The sequence below is a fragment of the Acanthochromis polyacanthus genome, chromosome 7 (assembly GCF_021347895.1).
Source record: "Acanthochromis polyacanthus isolate Apoly-LR-REF ecotype Palm Island chromosome 7, KAUST_Apoly_ChrSc, whole genome shotgun sequence".
Classification (NCBI taxonomy): Eukaryota; Metazoa; Chordata; class Actinopteri; family Pomacentridae; genus Acanthochromis; species Acanthochromis polyacanthus.
The window spans coordinates 13,408,680-13,424,433 of record NC_067119.1 but is presented as its reverse complement, the minus strand read 5'-3'; the positions used below and the strand labels follow the sequence as shown (position 1 = coordinate 13,424,433).

Genomic DNA, 15,754 nt, shown 5'->3' with positions numbered 1-15,754 from the left:
TCCTCCCAAAAAACACACACTCACACCAACACCTTCCATTTCTTTGTGACGTAACTTAAAAAGCTTCTCACCTTGCCTTTTCCCACTCGTTTAGTGTCTGTTGTAACGGCTTTACCCAGACCATGTTCTCCTCTCATTAAAAACCCACATTAGACACACAAACTACCCAAATGACACCCTTAAATATTATTCAGGATTAAAATTACCATCCCACTGGTAATGGCTTTGTTCTGTTATCCTGACCTCGTTCTTCTATATTGGATATCTGTCTGTTCTTTTGATTCATGTGTGCCTTTGTGCTGTATCTCACAGAGAGCTGCTCAGAGGAGGCGGCACACACTGCAGTTAGAACACTAATAGACCTCGGGGTGAGTGACAGCCTCTGTGTGTCTCTAAATCTGTCTGTCTGCCGAGAATTCAGCACTGAAACTTTAGGCGCACTTCCACTCTGAAGAAGTTCAGCGCTAACGTTAATCTCTTCCCAGGCGACCCTGAATCCGGCCCGAATCTCAAAATCACTAGCCTAGCTGCGTGTTTTTTTTTTTTTTTCTTCAGCGAGAGCCCTAAGCTCAGCGTGAACAGGGGTCCAACCTGATTTTGATGCAATGAGAAAGTAACTGTGTCTGACTGGAGCCAACTATATCCAATCATGTGTGAGCCAGGAGTGTCAGTCTATAAAGAGAGTACAGTGGGCCAAGGGCACAAGTGATTTAAAATTAGAGGCTGTGAAAGAGTAGCGCAGGCAGGTTAAGGTCTCTCCAGTGTGGCAAAGTGATTTACATTTCACATTCAGGTCTTGAAAGAAGAACACTGGTATTATATTAGCCTGTAATCTTATTATTATTGCCTATATCTGTTTTACATTTTCTTGCTTAATACTTCCAGGTGTACTGGAATAAATTTGAGTTTAAAACATTCATAGTGTCAGTAAATTATCCAACAGAGAGAATTTAATATCTGTAACAAAGACGCCTGAGAATACAAACATAGTTGGGATGACTGCATAAAACTTTACTGGAATACTTCTTTGATTTTCCAGCGAAATTTGCTGGATTTCGGTTGATTTTTTTATGTGAATGTTCTTAAGAAACATTTTTAACATTTCTTTTTTTCCACCAAAAAATGTTCAAAAATTTCCTGAAAATGTGGACATGAGAAGCTTAACTGTGAAAATATGTGTTTTTTCAACTTTAAACCGGGTCAATTTTGACCCGCAGAACGACATGAGGGTTAACTGAAGGGAAGTATCTGCATTCTTGGCCGGGGGTTAAACAACCAAGAAAATCTGTTTTTGAGGATTCCTCGTCGACACATTTCCTCTCTTCTTATGTGTTGGGAGATGACCTGATATGAAAAAACTCCACTCTGACACAGTGAACTGAACATTTACCCCAAACTTTGATGAGACCAGATAAAAAGGTTGTTGTGTTTATTGTGATGGATTATCAAGCTGTGAGAGTTATTTTCATACAGTGCAAAGAGGAAGGCAGCAAATGGTTTCTACAAACAGCAGCGAGGAATAAGGGGGGAAAAAAAGAAGGGCACAGACCTAAACACTGGGACCCAAAGGGAAGCACACGTATTGTGGGAAGTTGGCTTGAGAACAGAGTTCAATGATGCAATGTTTTCATCCAGAAATATATAAATTAATGTTTCTGCACAAATTCCCCTCTCTAGAAATTCACCAGTCAGCCTTTCAACTCGGTTAAGTAGACGGTGTCTGCTCCCATCAGTCTCCACCAGTCTGTGGGTTGGGAATCGCTGCCTTTAAAAATAGAGCATCATTGACCCATTTATCTGCAAGGATCTCATGGGGTAGTTATTGAGTTTATTATCAAGGTTATCAGTCAGAAATGCTTGTAATCACGCTCGTCTTTAAGATCTGACAACTAGCTCCACTCTCTGATGTCAAGAAGATCCGCAGGTCAAATCACAGATAAAACATGCCTCTCATGTTTGTGCAACTTTGTGAAAAAGCAACGACTGCAGTCTGAAGTTCGGCTTTCTCATTTGGCCTAATTATTTCAGACCTTGCAAAGTGAATAAGGTGTTTTTTTTTTCGTTTTTGTGAAACATCTTTAGCTTTGTTTATCTTTTTCATTTGAGAAGTGCCCTTGTTTTGAAAGGTTTTGTTTTATCTCTTTTATTACTTCACTGTTCTTTATTTGGCCTTGTGCAGAAGAAAGCACACCAGTGAAGATAAGAAAAAGGCTGTGCTGTGTCCTAACGTTGTTGTGTTTATGTTCATTATGTTCAATTCAGGTCCTTTCGGAGGAGCGCCACGAGGAAGGCGTTCTCCTGGGTGTTAGTCCTTTGTTCCAGTTGTCAGAAAACAGGCAGAAACTGCACCGCTTCATCTCACAGTACCTCTTCAATTAATGTGTTTAACGGGGAAGAATGAGTCAAGGCCTCGACACGGCTTTGTTTAGTTGCAGGGTCTGACCTCATCTGCTGTCAGTGTCAGGAAAGCTGGTGTTCGCTGTTAAAAAAGATGCACGCTGAGCCGGGGTGCTGGTGTTTTTAGGTTAATTGCGTTTTGATTTTTCAATGATGAGACATTGATTTTAAGTTTATCTTTAGTAATAGCATTAGCATAAAGCCACAGGAGAGGAGGATTATGAAGTCCCTGTAATCAGCAGCGAGGACTCGTGTCGGATGGTGCAGCTTGTGCTTCCAACGCGTTTATTTTGTAACCAAGGCTCCTCGGGTTTTGTTTGTTCCACGTGAAAATGTTTGTTGGGCTTTTTGTTCAAGTTAAATAATGTTCATGCTGGCAATAAATAAATTCAGCACCTGCACAAGAGTAGGTTTCATGCAGACAAACTGAAATCCTTGTCAGTAGTTCATCAGATATAACTTCCTCCACACAGCGCCTCATTGTGAGGAGTTCTCCTGCTGAATGTAGATCATCCTGTGCTGAGTCAGACCTCTGGAGAGTCCGTCTGTTTGACGTCGACCTTTTGACATCAAGATCCAGAGACAAAATCGATGCCTCACTTTGATCGGGACATGGAGCTTTTTCTGGCAGACGTTCATATTTTGGGCATTTACAGCCGACTGTTTGTACAAGCAAGAGTCACTGCAGCTGTTTTTTTTTTTTTTCTTCAAAACTCCTAAATCAAGCAGCAGTGGTTCAGCTTTTTATCGACCATGAGCCTCCACTGCCCTCCAGTGTTCAACTGATGATACTGTTGAGTCTGAAATCAGACTCAAAATCCATGTTAGGAACTGAATTTGGTTTGGTTTTAGAAGCAAATTATACTCAAATCAGTCAGGTGTAAAAACAGATTTTTGGGCGTGTTCTTGATGGATATTTTCCAACAATGTAAGTACACAGAGGAACTGAAAGAAATAATTGTAAATGGTGGTCTTCTAAACAAATCAGTAAATTGACATTTTAAAGTCACCAGTCAACTGATGCAGTTATTTTAGAGTGTAAAGCAGCTACTGATTTCTTGTAGACCAAATCCACAGACAGTATGCTGTATAGAGCTGCATAACAATGGGATGTTTGGGGATTCATTTTAAAATTATATGTAATATTCAATTTTAGCCATTCTTTTAAACACAGGGGAAGAAGTATTTATCACGGCATCTCCACAACAGCATGGGCGTCATGAAACCACCAAATAGACACTGTACTGAAGATGACAATGGGTAGATTGAGATTAGAAATCGCACATCAGTGCTACACAGTTAATTAGGTTGTCAATGCTGCTTGTGGAATGTCGACTCCTCCTGGAGGACTTGGTGAAGTTGGTGGACACTTTGGAAGACGGTCACGTTGTCAGACATCAGTCCAGAGCATCATGGACGAAGCCCATTCTCACTTGCCTGTCATCTGTGGTATCGTGTCATTTGGGAAAAGCTGCAAGCCACATTAGTCTGTTTACTGTCCACTTAAAGCCACATCTGACCAGCATGTGGATTAACTCATATCAGTAGTTGAGCACCTCTAAAAATGAGATTTTTTACTTTTCCTCCAAATCGTAAAAGACCCATTTGCATGCTGCATTTTAATTTTTTGTTCCGTTTAATTATAATTACTGCACAGTTTATTTAAAAAAAAAACTGCCAGCATGGGTAAAAGGATTCAATTTTTTTTCTGATGCAAATTTTCAATAATTTCTTGTCATTCTGTCCGCACAATTAGAAAAACACCACATTATGGGACTTTTAGAGGCAGCTGGAGCTTTTTGGTTTGGGTATTGCAGAGATCGCACTGCAAATTACTCCTTATGGACGATATCTGTCAGTGCAAAATGTAAAAGCACAAAATAATGTAACGCCTCATTTTGAGTCCAAGCATTTCACACGTTGTGAGTGGTTCAGTGGTCAAACATAGTTACCAGATTCACTCATCACGCTGCCGCTAATTGTACACGAGTGCATTTGGTCCTGGGATTTCCCTGAAGCTTTCTGAGTGGAAAAATGATGCCTTCTGGGATTTGACCAAAGAGAAAATGAAGCAAGGAGGAGCATGAATCAAAGTCCAGATCAAGGAAATTATTAAGAATTTTCTCCCGGGCAAAATAAAGGACACATTCTGAAGATGGCATGTTTTATTTTAATTAAATTCTCTGAGTTACTTGTAATTCTTCTTCTAAGAAAGTTGCCGTTTGAATCATCGCAGTCGGTAAAAAGTTCATCATCCTGCATATTAAACATAATTAGAAATATGTTTTATTTATTACATATTGAAATAAGTCAGGAGGTTCAGGGTTTCTGCTGTATAGCGTGAGTGGGTGGCTGCTGATGAAGAGTATTTTTACAGCGGGTGATGACTGTGACTCAATAACTGAGGTTGAGTCACGTAATCACACAGTTCAGTAAAAATACCACTTTTCCTTCCTCACAATTACCCAAGTATCATTGATTAACACATTCATCAGGCTACATACATTTTTATACATTTCCTGCTGCTTTTGCATATTCAGTTAGAGGGAGGGAAAAAGATTTTGTTTGTAAATTGTAATTCATGGTGAGAAACAACAGATCAGAAGTGCAGTTTATTTTCACAGCTGACATTCACTTGGTGGATTGTTGTCTCCGGGTTTAGACCACTTTGTTGATTATAGAGCCCAGTTGGTCTACCTGGCACTCCACCACGTCTCCTTTCTGAAAGACAAACGTTAAATTACAACTTTACTCCACTTAAATTGTTCCCTTATTGTCTATAAAAACACAGTGTTGCTGACTTTACAGTCCCTTTAACTTGATTCTATAAAATAAACTTAATGGAGCTACAGATCTGTGCAAACTGTCTGTAAAAACACAGATCAGACACAGCATTAAGACCACTGACAGGCCAGGAGGAAAGCATCAGTTATCTCACTAGAATGGTCAAATGAGTGAGGACCCTTAGGGAAGGTCTCTCTACCTACCTGATGTATCTACAGAGTCAAAATCTGTTAAGGAGTAATGATATGTAACAAATCATCTAGACATTCAAATTCTTTTATTGGTTAATCAAAGGACATTTTATTACACTTTGATGATTGCCTTAACAATAGAAACATATGAAAAGATAGTTAAAGTTCACTTTTTTTCATCAAAAAGTAACATACATAAGCGTAATTTTGGAAAATTGATAATTGCCATTTGTCAAAAACGTGCCTAGCTTACTATCTTTTCATATGTTTCTATTGTTAAGGCAATCATCAAAGTGTAATAAAATGTCCTTTGATTAATCAATAAAAGAATTTGAATGTCTAGATGATTTGTTACACATTATTACTCCTTAGCAGATTTTGACTCACCTTCAGATTTGCGTCGCTTTGGACAAAAGCGTCTTCTAAATTAAATTGTAAATTGAAGTTGGTTGTTGAAAGCAGGAAAAATGGAATCTGAGCAGCTTTTACGAGAACCAGAGCGCGATGGCTGGACGAATGGGGCGGAGAATCGTTCAAACACTTCTGGGGTGGATCAGGTATGCAGTGGATGGTACTCCACACAGGTCAGACCAAGGGAGAACAAGCGATTAATGGACTATAAGGCCGCTGAGAGCTACTAAACCATAATGCTAAACTAACACGGAATCAGAACACAAAGGGCTGCAGCTCAGTCAGGTCCACTGTCAGAAGTAACTACAATGTTCACGTGAAGAAGCAACATTTCTTTGGCATTAAATAATAACTTTATTTGTATAGCACCTTTAAGAAGAACATTCAAAAGTGCTTCGACAGGTAGACCATAAAGAAAATGGACAAAAATGTCCAGAATGGATAGCTAACTAAAAGCTAGTTAAAAGGACAACATCACAGAAGGAGGTTCAGAGAAAAGATAGAAATAGATTAAGATCAGGAGGTTAGAAAGAGGGACTTCAAGCAGTGAACATTTTAAAAGGGATAAAAAGGCAGAGTGATAAAAGAACTTTACTGGAAGGCGAGTCTTTAAAAGTGGGTTTTTAGAAGAGATTTAAAAGAAGTTACTGGTTCGGTGAGCCTTATCTCCTCAGGCAGGTTGTTCCAAAGCCGTTATGTGAGCGGTGCTGTGTATGCTCCATGTTTACAGAGGAAGAAACGGAAGAAGGCAAGCTGCTGGAGGCAGTGTGATGCTCAGAATAAAGTCCTGCTATGAAACCTTTAGGATGTTAGTTTGACAAGTACTGTCTAGCTAAACACTCTTACAGATCAGATCCATCCCTTCATGGTGCCAGTATTCATAGTGACCTCATCATGATGCACCGTGGCACGCTGCAGAAATCGTTCAGGAAGGTTTTGAGCAGCATGACAAAGTGTTCAAGGTATTGTCTTGGTCTCTAAATAACTCCTCGGGTCTCAACGTGACTGATTTGATTTCATCTCGTCACATCTTTTGGGATATCACCTCTCCAGAAACCTGAAGGAATTAGCAACAAAAATGACAAACGTTCTCTGTACAGCTGTTGAAGAGAATCTAAAAGCAAACTAGAGGAGTTCCACAGCCTTTCCAGATCAGTTCATGTTTGGTTGTTAACCTTTGATGCACAGTGTGGGTCAGGAGATGCCCATTTTCCATTGGATTTGGGTCACGTATGACCCGTGTTGTGCATCAAAGGGTTAAGGCTGCAGAGTCTAACAGAGCAGTTAATCTCAGTTCTGGACCGATGTTCCACCTGCATGAGGAGATTGTTACAGTGTTCCAATGGAATGAGACTTCATTAAGAATAGAGGACTACTAATGTCACATATCCTTCGCTGCAAGGGTTGATCAAAACGTTACGAAACCGTGCCTCAAGAAAGCAAAAATTTTAATAGAGTTAAACTTGGCCTCTGTGCAGCGATACATTCGTAACGCTCCCTGAAATGCCGTTACATAAACATGTAACGCACCAGCTGCAATGAGCACCGAATCTCCTCAACTGTGTCAGAATAGTGACCCTTCGACTTGAATTTTTGAGAAGAGGAAGGAGTCACTAAAGCCAAATCAGGTGAGTAGGGTGGGTGAGGACAGGCGATTGTGTTGCTACGGCCAAATAAATGATTCATAACCTCCACCCACGTGCCGCTGTGTCACATTTCATGTTGTTTCTGTTGAATATTCTCCCTCAGACACCTCAGGAGGTTACAGTACAAACATAGGGGCTTAAATCATGGTGCACAACCACAGGAACGTTGAAGAAAACGGTCATGCTGATGTTGGAGTACTGCCCTGACACGTCGTTTATTTTTGCATACTGTGAGCTCTTCTACTGTGTAAGCTGCTGTTTCTTCTCTTGATGGTAGCTGCACACCCTCTCTTATGCTCCTCGACATGAAAGCTGGCTCATCCTGGCTCCTGACTGACTCAGAATTTGATGTTTTCTTGAACTTTTTGATCGTCTCTCATACGTGGATTGTGCTGGAAACTAAGTCTGGTCCACGGAGCCCTTATAACTTCCAGGACTTGAAGGATCTACTTGATGTCTGACACCACAGGACACCTTCACAGGTCCTGGGGAGTTCATGTGTCAAAGGGCCAGACATGTTTTGACGGCCAGACGGAGACCAACAGTTTTGGTCAGGTGGTTTTAATGTCGATGTATTAGGTTTTGTCAGAGTCATGCATCACCTTGAGAAAGACCGGTGGATTTTTGAACACGCCCACACCTGGAGGCGTCCCCGTCAGGAACACGTCTCCTGGAGTTAACGTCACAAACCTGACAGCAGGGAAAAAAAAGACGAGTGAATTAGCAAGACTGAGCGTGTGGCTTCCAGCAGCAGAACATGACTTCTAGTGTTAATCAAAAAATGTGGATTTTCGTTCTCAGGTTCACGCAGAATGAGCACTATATTAATTTAGATTAGGCAAAGGCAGGCGAAACAATAACTTTGCTAAATTATCCTGCTGTCTGTGGAGACCCTGTGAAGGGTGCCCCTAGCTGCTGTCGCTTCAGAACAACACAAGCATTGTCACCAGGCAATGGAGGGAGAAGCTTTATCGTCCAAAAAATCTCAGATCGGATCAGAACGCTCCAGTTGGTCAGAACGCTTTAGGGCAAAAGAAATAAATCTGAGCTGAAGCTTGTAATTTCAGCTTTAAGTGTGTGATGAATGGAGGACAGAGTTCTTTTAGCGGATTCATTTCAGACATGATTTGATTTGCATCATTTCACAAATGGAAAGTTTGTACTGTCTGCTCGACTCACTGAAGGAGAAGAAAGCTGTGCATGTATTCTGTTAATCCGTACTTGTGGTGTCTCTGAAAGTCTCATGTACAGACATAATGAGCGATGAACACTGAGTGGACTCACTTAGAGACCCAGGCGACCAGCGCTGCTGTCTTGAAAATCATCTGCTCAGTGTTGCTGCTCTGCATCGTGACTCCGTTAACAAGGCAGCGGATGTTCAGGTTGTGAGGATCTGGAGGAGAAATAATACATGAAAGCTGATATTTCTGTTTTTCATGCAACTACCCCTCAAGAAGATGTATGATCGTATCTGCACATCAGCGACTGAAATAAAAGAACTCTTGTTGCCTTTTGTTTCCCCAAACATGGATCAAATCCATTAGTTGGCTGAATAGAAAATTCTATGAAAATGTTGCTTTGAGGAAGTCATTAGTCTAGGACTAGGCTTCAAGTCAGGAATATTGAACCTTTAATAAGGGCGAAATGACGGATACACAAGTCAAATATTAAAAAAACTAGAAAATCAACATCCTCTGCAGAATTAATCTGAACAAGCTCCTGCTGATGTATTTTTAATCTTGCAGTTTTTTAAATAATTACTCAGATGTAACCGTGCTTGTAATGTTACCTAAGTCGTCAGTTTCACTCATTACCAAACAGAACAAAATACTGAGCCCTTAGTACAAGTACAGGATTCTTCATGAACACCAATGTAGATATTTGAAAAAAATAGAACAACCACATACCAGCTCAAAGTTTGGTTCTTTTTGGTCAAATCCTTTAGATTACATTCACATTAACGTTTGAAAAGTCAACTTGTCAGTGCTCTGTGAGCACGGTTTCTTGGTTTGCATTTATTTACCATAATTCTTGTTACTTATAGGCAGCTAACACACACTAATACAAATATGTTTGCAGTGACCTACTATGAACTTATATATCAGCTGTCTTTGTGGTCTCCAGTCAAACATGAAGTGTATGGGACTTGAGCTGCAACATTTTTGGTCAGTTGTCAACTATTAATCCCATCCATCCATCTTCTTCCGCTTATCTGGGGCCGGGTTGCAGAGGCAGCAGACAAAGCAGGTCGTTCCAGACGTCCCTCTCTCCAGCAACACTTTCCAGCTCTTCCTGGGGGATCCCGAGGCCTTCCTAGGCCAGAGGGGATACATAATCCTCCAGCGAGTTCTGAGTCTGCCCTGAGGTCTCCTCTCAGGTGGATGTGTTCAGAAAAGCTCCAAAGGAAGTCTCCCTGGAGGCATCCTAATCAGACGTCTGAACCACCTCAACTGGCTCCTTTCGACATGAAGGAGCAGCAGCTCTACTCAGAGCTCCCTCCAGATGTCTGAACTTCTCAGCCTATCTCTAAGGCTGATCTCAGCCACCCTGCAGAGGAAGCTCATTTCAGCCACTTGTATCAGTGATCTTGTTCTTCGGGTCACTACCCAGACCTCATGACTACAGGTGAGGGTTGGAACGCACATGGACCGGTAAAATGAGAGCTTCTATGAACTATTGATCCCCATCTAGTTTTACTCTCAATTACTATTTTTTTTTTTAAATAATAAAAAGTCAAGATTTTCTGATTCAAATAAATTCAAATTCAAATACTTAAATGTAAATATTCTCTGGCTTCTTTGTTTCTTTATGACTGTAAACTGAATCCTTAATCTGAAAACAGTGGATTAAAAAAAAAAAGGTTTGGTTTTTGTGTGTGCTGAAGATGCACGTTGTTGTCTGACACTAATGCACAACAGAATGAAAGCAATTAAAACAAACTAACAAAAAAGTCACAATTCTGTGATTCCAGCTTCTAAAATGTGAATATTGTCTGTTTTTTGTTTTTTTTTTTGCTTCATTTTTGCAGCAAGTTGAGTATCTTTGGTTGTGGATACAACAGGACATGTAAGGATGTTATCTTGGGCTTTGGGAAACACTGGTAAACATTTTTTGCAATTTTCTGTCTTGTTTTGAAACCAAACAACTACAGTATATGATAAAATAAGAAACAAAATGGACAAAGTGGCAGCCCTACATGGGACTTTATCCTGAAAATAATACTTGACAGCCCTAATACACAAAACTAAAGACTTAATACACACAGCTGAGGAAGAAAAAGCTTTTTGTTCCAATAAAAACAGGCCTTAAAGCTGTTTGTAGTTACTATACTGAAGATGATTTGAAACCTCCATTCTTGGAGAACCATCCCCTGGAGTCTGAGCTGAAGCTCAAATGTATCGTTTTTAAATGTTGACTCATAAACACGATAGCCCACATTCAACCAGAATGCTTTCAGCCTTTAGAAAGCCTGATGTTTGTTATCATCGTGCCCTGCTGCTCCCATCAGCTAAAGAAATCACACTTTCCTCCTGAATTGCAGCGCACTAACTCAGTGATGCTGTAGGCGTCACAAATCACAGATAATTGCGTGATTCACCAGATTATCTTTAATCCCCCTCCTCTCTGTCTCGCCGTGGGTCCTCGCTCACCTCTCACAGCGTCTCTGGTTACTAAGGCTGGGCCGAGAGGACAGAAGCTGTCGAACGTTTTTCCAAGCAGCCACTGGTTCCCGTTGCGTTTCATCTGCCAGTCACGAGCGCTGACGTCATTGGCCACGGTGAATCCGGCCACGTAGGAGAGAGCGTCTTCCTCCTGAAACACAGGAGCAGCAGTGATGGAGTCACATGTGACGCTTAGGGCAGAGCATCAAAGCAGAGGTGATGCTGGGATGCTGACCTTGATGTGTTTTCCTCTTCGTCCAATCACAAAGGCCAGCTCCACCTCCCAGTCCACCTCCTGCAGACACACAGGAGAGCAGGATGAAGCAGAAACCGCATCAAGAAATAAAAATTAATAGGTAGCAAATTAAAACTGAATGCCCCATATTGTCGTGTGAGGCACCGCTCACAGATGTAAAACATGTTAGTACGATTTTTCCATTAAACATTTGTAATCACAATTTCGCTAAACATAAAGCACTAAACATTTTCTGAGTTTATAGACAACCAGGTGTGTTGGTCCAGTTAAGGTAGAATTAATAATATACTGTCTCAAGATGAATACGCTGCAGATATTACAGATAGAAGAAATGATGTGACACTTGCTCATTTTAAAAGGCTGATCACACATTAATGTCCCTCTGTGGTCACTGATTAAATCCCTCAAAACTCATATCCGTGTATCAAAGTTACTTGTTTAGAACAAAATAATACCTTCATGCCTTGAAACATATAAGTATAACTCAAGTTTGTTTTGTATAAAGCCCAGAAATCTGTGTTTTACGGCTGTCGCTGGTCGTTTCAGAGTAGAAATGTTCATCCATGGTGTTGGTTTTGCTCATGATCTGTCCTCTAGCATGTAAAAAAAAACCCCAAAAAGATTTGATAAAAAGGGAAAAAGCTGTCTTTAATTGGAGCTTCACATTCATAATCCTAATAACCAAAGCAAAGTGATGTTCAGCAGGTATCATCAGACGCTGAGAGTTCTGGAGAACCAGCTGCTCTGGTTTTATTTCTAAACTAAATGGTGCAGATTTGTGTCAGAGCAGAAACAGTTGCAGACACATTGACTCACTCAGTGCTGCTCTCTGTGGGTCAGAGGAAATGTTAAACTACTGCAGAAAAACAATTACACTCTGACCTTTTTCAGGCTCCATTTAAACTACATTTTCAGTCATATTTTGTCTTTTTAAACTGTGCATTGACTCACAACACCTGCTTTCTAAGAATCTCTTTAACCCTCTGTAAGAATGTTTTTGTCAGTGTTTAATTTTGTGCAACAAAACACTACATCAGATTCCTTGGATGTGAAAACCCACTGAGCAATAAAAGTGACTCTGACATTTCTAGTTTAGTGAATACGATCTGATTTAGTCCTCCATGTTTTCAGCATCAGCCTCAGGTCGTCTTCTCTGTTCGACTGCACGACTTCACTGCTTTCTACCAAATCAGAAATGAACTGCACCGGTTTCAGCTGCTCTTCTTTGACTCTTACAGGACTGAATAAAATGTTAATATCTCAAAAATCAAATCAGTTCATCTTTCAGGACAAACAATGGTCTTATCTGTGGAAAATTTCCAGGTAAGGAACAGATAAAGTTAATCTCTTATCTTAAAACTTGTTTTCTTTGTCTTTTGTTTGATGATTATTTGGGCTAGACCATTGCTTCTCTCTTATCTTTTGGTACACCACTTTGTCGCCTCTTTTTTTTAAAACCATGACTGATTTTTCTTTTCTCACCCTCACCTGGCTTTCTGTGGGTAGAATGATGTCATCGTATGGCCCGGTGATGGCGCTGGGGAACTTGCTGAAGATGATGGGTTTTTCGGGGATGGGGGCGTTTTGCTCCAGGCAGTGGTCCTTATAGTTCATCCCGACACAAACCACCTTCTCTGGGGCCGAGACAGGAGGCAGCAGCTGGATGTCGGCTCGATCCACCAAACACTGACCGGACGCCAGAGCTCTGAGGAGGAAGAGAATGATGAAGATTTAGAACAAATGATGATGGAGGAAAAATGACGGTCGCTGAGGAAGATAAAAGTTTCAGTATGGAAGAAGAAGAAAATACTTTCACAAATATATTTAGAAAGATTTTTAAGTAGGGGATGATTTGGTGACTGATCAAAAACAGGAAGTTGTTCATTAAGGATGTTGATTGAAGAAGATGACGATGCTTTACTATTAGCATGATTAATGGAGACAAGAGTACGTTGATTTAGAAAGGCAGTGATGATATAAGAATAATTCAAGGCATCCTAATTATTTAGAAGACGATGGAAGTATGTAATGTACAGCTACGATGATTAAACTTGTTGATTACTGAGATTACGGCTCCTGTGAAGATGATTTATTTAGAAGGAGAAGGCGGACACTGATTTTAGGAGAAGACACATAATAGAGAACGATGACAGATTCAGGAGATATTCATGAATAATAAGAATATAAGTGCTTGTGTTTGATACCTCTGTGCGCTCTCTAGACCCTTCTCTCCCAGCTCCAGCAGCTCTCTCATGGTGGAGGGCATGGAGGGGTCAAACGCCTTCAGATCCACCACACCGAGCCCCTCACCCTGCTCCACTCCCACCCTGATGATGTTTCCTTTGTCGCTGTGGCGACGAAACTGCACCAGACGCATCGCCGCACTGCTCGAGTTTTGCCTCCGTGCGTCTGCTGTTGTTGGCCTTTGACAGATTAAACTCCTGAAGATGCAAAAGGAGCGAAGAGGAAACCTCATCTGATGGAGACGAGGGGAAAGAAAACACAACAGGTGAGGAGAGATAACAAATGAACAAACAAAAAATGGGACTGTCTTTATCTTATAGGTCACAGCTTAATCTTTACATATCAAGAGACAGAAATTAAAATGCATTACTCCTTTTAAGATCTTTTTCAACTGTGCTATTAGAATATAGTGCTTATTACAGCACAGATTACTTATTTTGTTAAATGGAGAGTCCAAAACTTTACCAAAGTGAGTTTAAAGTCCCCCTGCAGTCATTGATTAAACCCCTAAAAACTCATTCTGTGTGTCAAAGGTACTTATTCACAAGTTTTCTTTCCTTCCTGCCTTATAGAAGCTTATAATTAATGAATCTGGTGAAAATTTGAAGCTGCTGCCTCTTTTTCCACTCACTTGATAATTCGCTCAAGAACACCAGCACAACTACAATGTTGCTCAAACTGTCTAAAACTACTCCAAGCTGCACAATGGAAAGTTGTAATATTTGAGTAACTCAGCAGGTATACACTACAGTTCAAAGGTTTGGGGTGACTTAGATATGTCCTTATTTTTGAAAGAAAATTTACACATCATTCTTGCAGAAATGTCCCTGTGCAGTGGCTGATTTAACACCTAAAAACTCACCTCTGTGTATCAAAGTTACATATTTTTTATGAAAGAAAATCACTTCATGGCCAAAAAATGGCTTAGATGTAACTCTATTTTGCTGCTTCATCTAGAATGTGCTGATCTGTCCACTCATCCTTTCCTGTTCACTGCAGCTCGAGCACACCAGCTCACTTACAACGCTGTAAAACGACTTTTTGCTACACAGTGGGAAGCATATTGGACTAATTCAGCAGCACATGTTCAAAACACAAAAGCCAAACTACTAATTAAGCCGACATGACTGGTTGTTTAGGTTTGTTACATATTAAACCCTGGAAGTCTTAACCTTTGTTTTGAGACAGTCATCGGTTCACTGCAGTTCAAAGGTGGAAATGTTACACAAGGTCCTAAAAAAACTGTGATTTTGTATGAAACGGTGCAAAGTAGCAAAAACCGGCACCAGAAAATTATGCAGTTTCAACTGACATATTGGGATTCTATTAAAGGTCAAGTAAAGTTCTTGTGTTGTGATTTATGATTTGCACTGGGCTTGCAGTGAAATGTCTTACTAATGCATGTTTTTATATAAATTAATCTCTATGAACTTTGGACGGCTGCAGCTGAAAACGCTGCAAATACTACACAATGAATACTACACTCCTGAAAAGTAGCCTCCCTTGTTTGATTTGTTTATTAGGCTTTAAAATCACCAGAGCAGAACATCAGAACACAATGTGAACTGAACTCAAACCAGTTTGAAGACAAAAGGCTGCGAAATGGAACAAGTGCACATCATAAAAACATGCCTATCGATCAAATACTAATAATCGCCTGTTCTCACTGTGACAACTGAGCTGCAAATCCTAACCGAGGGGAGAAGAGCCTGAACAGCTGCAGCTGAACTCTGCCTACCTGCAGCTCGACCTGCTGGATTTCCGCTTATCTCTGATCAAATGTCATTTCCAGAGGAACGAACCACTGCAAAGTATAACTACTGCTTCTGTCCGCCCTTTGCACTCTGTTCACTCAATACTCACCTCCACTTCTGCACACAAAACACTTCTTCTGACTACTTCCGGGTTGCGTTTGTGGTCCTTTAGACGCTGAAGTTGGCGTCAGAATCAGCCGTTAAGGGGAAAGTTAAGGGAAACTCAACGTACAGCACCAAGTGAGCAATTATTAGCTTTTTTAATGGACATTATATTGATGGATAACCTTGTTGAACATTTTAGAGAATTAATGCTGCCCGAAACTCGCTTTAAAATCAATGAAACCCTTTTTCTAATTGTGAAAAAGCGAAAATTGAAGATTTCAATGCCTTCTTGTTTTCTGCTGAT

The 15,754-nt window shown here is 40.5% G+C and overlaps 2 protein-coding genes across 3 annotated transcripts in view; one reads left to right on the top strand and one right to left on the bottom strand.

Moving 5' to 3' along the window:
* The window catches only part of gpat2 (glycerol-3-phosphate acyltransferase 2, mitochondrial), a 44,791-nt gene extending 41,988 nt beyond the window's left edge, over window positions 1-2,803 (top strand). The window contains 2 exon segments of the mRNA XM_051951121.1: window positions 313-368; window positions 2,263-2,803. Coding sequence (XP_051807081.1) covers window positions 313-368; window positions 2,263-2,379 — 173 coding nt within the window. The 3' untranslated portion in view covers window positions 2,380-2,803.
* Window positions 2,804-4,544: 1,741 nt separating this feature from the next.
* On the bottom strand, window positions 4,545-15,521 carry fahd2a (fumarylacetoacetate hydrolase domain containing 2A). 2 transcript variants are annotated; one of them, XM_022196069.2, is made up of 8 exons: window positions 15,455-15,521; window positions 13,552-13,823; window positions 12,836-13,052; window positions 11,327-11,386; window positions 11,080-11,242; window positions 8,714-8,822; window positions 8,032-8,119; window positions 4,545-5,118 (listed from the first exon to the last, which is right to left on the bottom strand). In XM_022196069.2, the coding sequence occupies exons 2-8, from the start codon at window positions 13,821-13,823 to the stop codon at window positions 5,056-5,058; spliced, it is 972 nt and encodes a 323-aa protein (XP_022051761.1). In that variant the 5' UTR covers window positions 15,455-15,521; the 3' UTR covers window positions 4,545-5,055. The 2 variants fall into 2 exon arrangements, with proteins under 2 accessions (XP_022051761.1, XP_022051760.1); XM_022196068.2 differs by having other exon boundaries at window positions 15,330-15,465.
* Window positions 15,522-15,754: the final 233 nt, after the last annotated feature.

Bases quoted from the DNA above. Each gene is read 5' to 3' on its own strand.
- fahd2a (XM_022196069.2), bottom strand. From the start codon at position 13,823: ATGAGGTTTCCTCTTCGCTCCTTTTGCATCTTCAGGAGTTTAATCTGT. The intron at 11,387-12,835 runs GTGAGGGTGAGA...GTGTGTCTGCAG, and splicing joins TTCTACCCACAGAAAGCCAG to GAGGTGGACTGGGAGGTGGA. The intron at 5,119-8,031 runs GTGATGCATGAC...TTTGTCTTTCAG, and splicing joins ATCCACCGGTCTTTCTCAAG to AAAGGAGACGTGGTGGAGTG.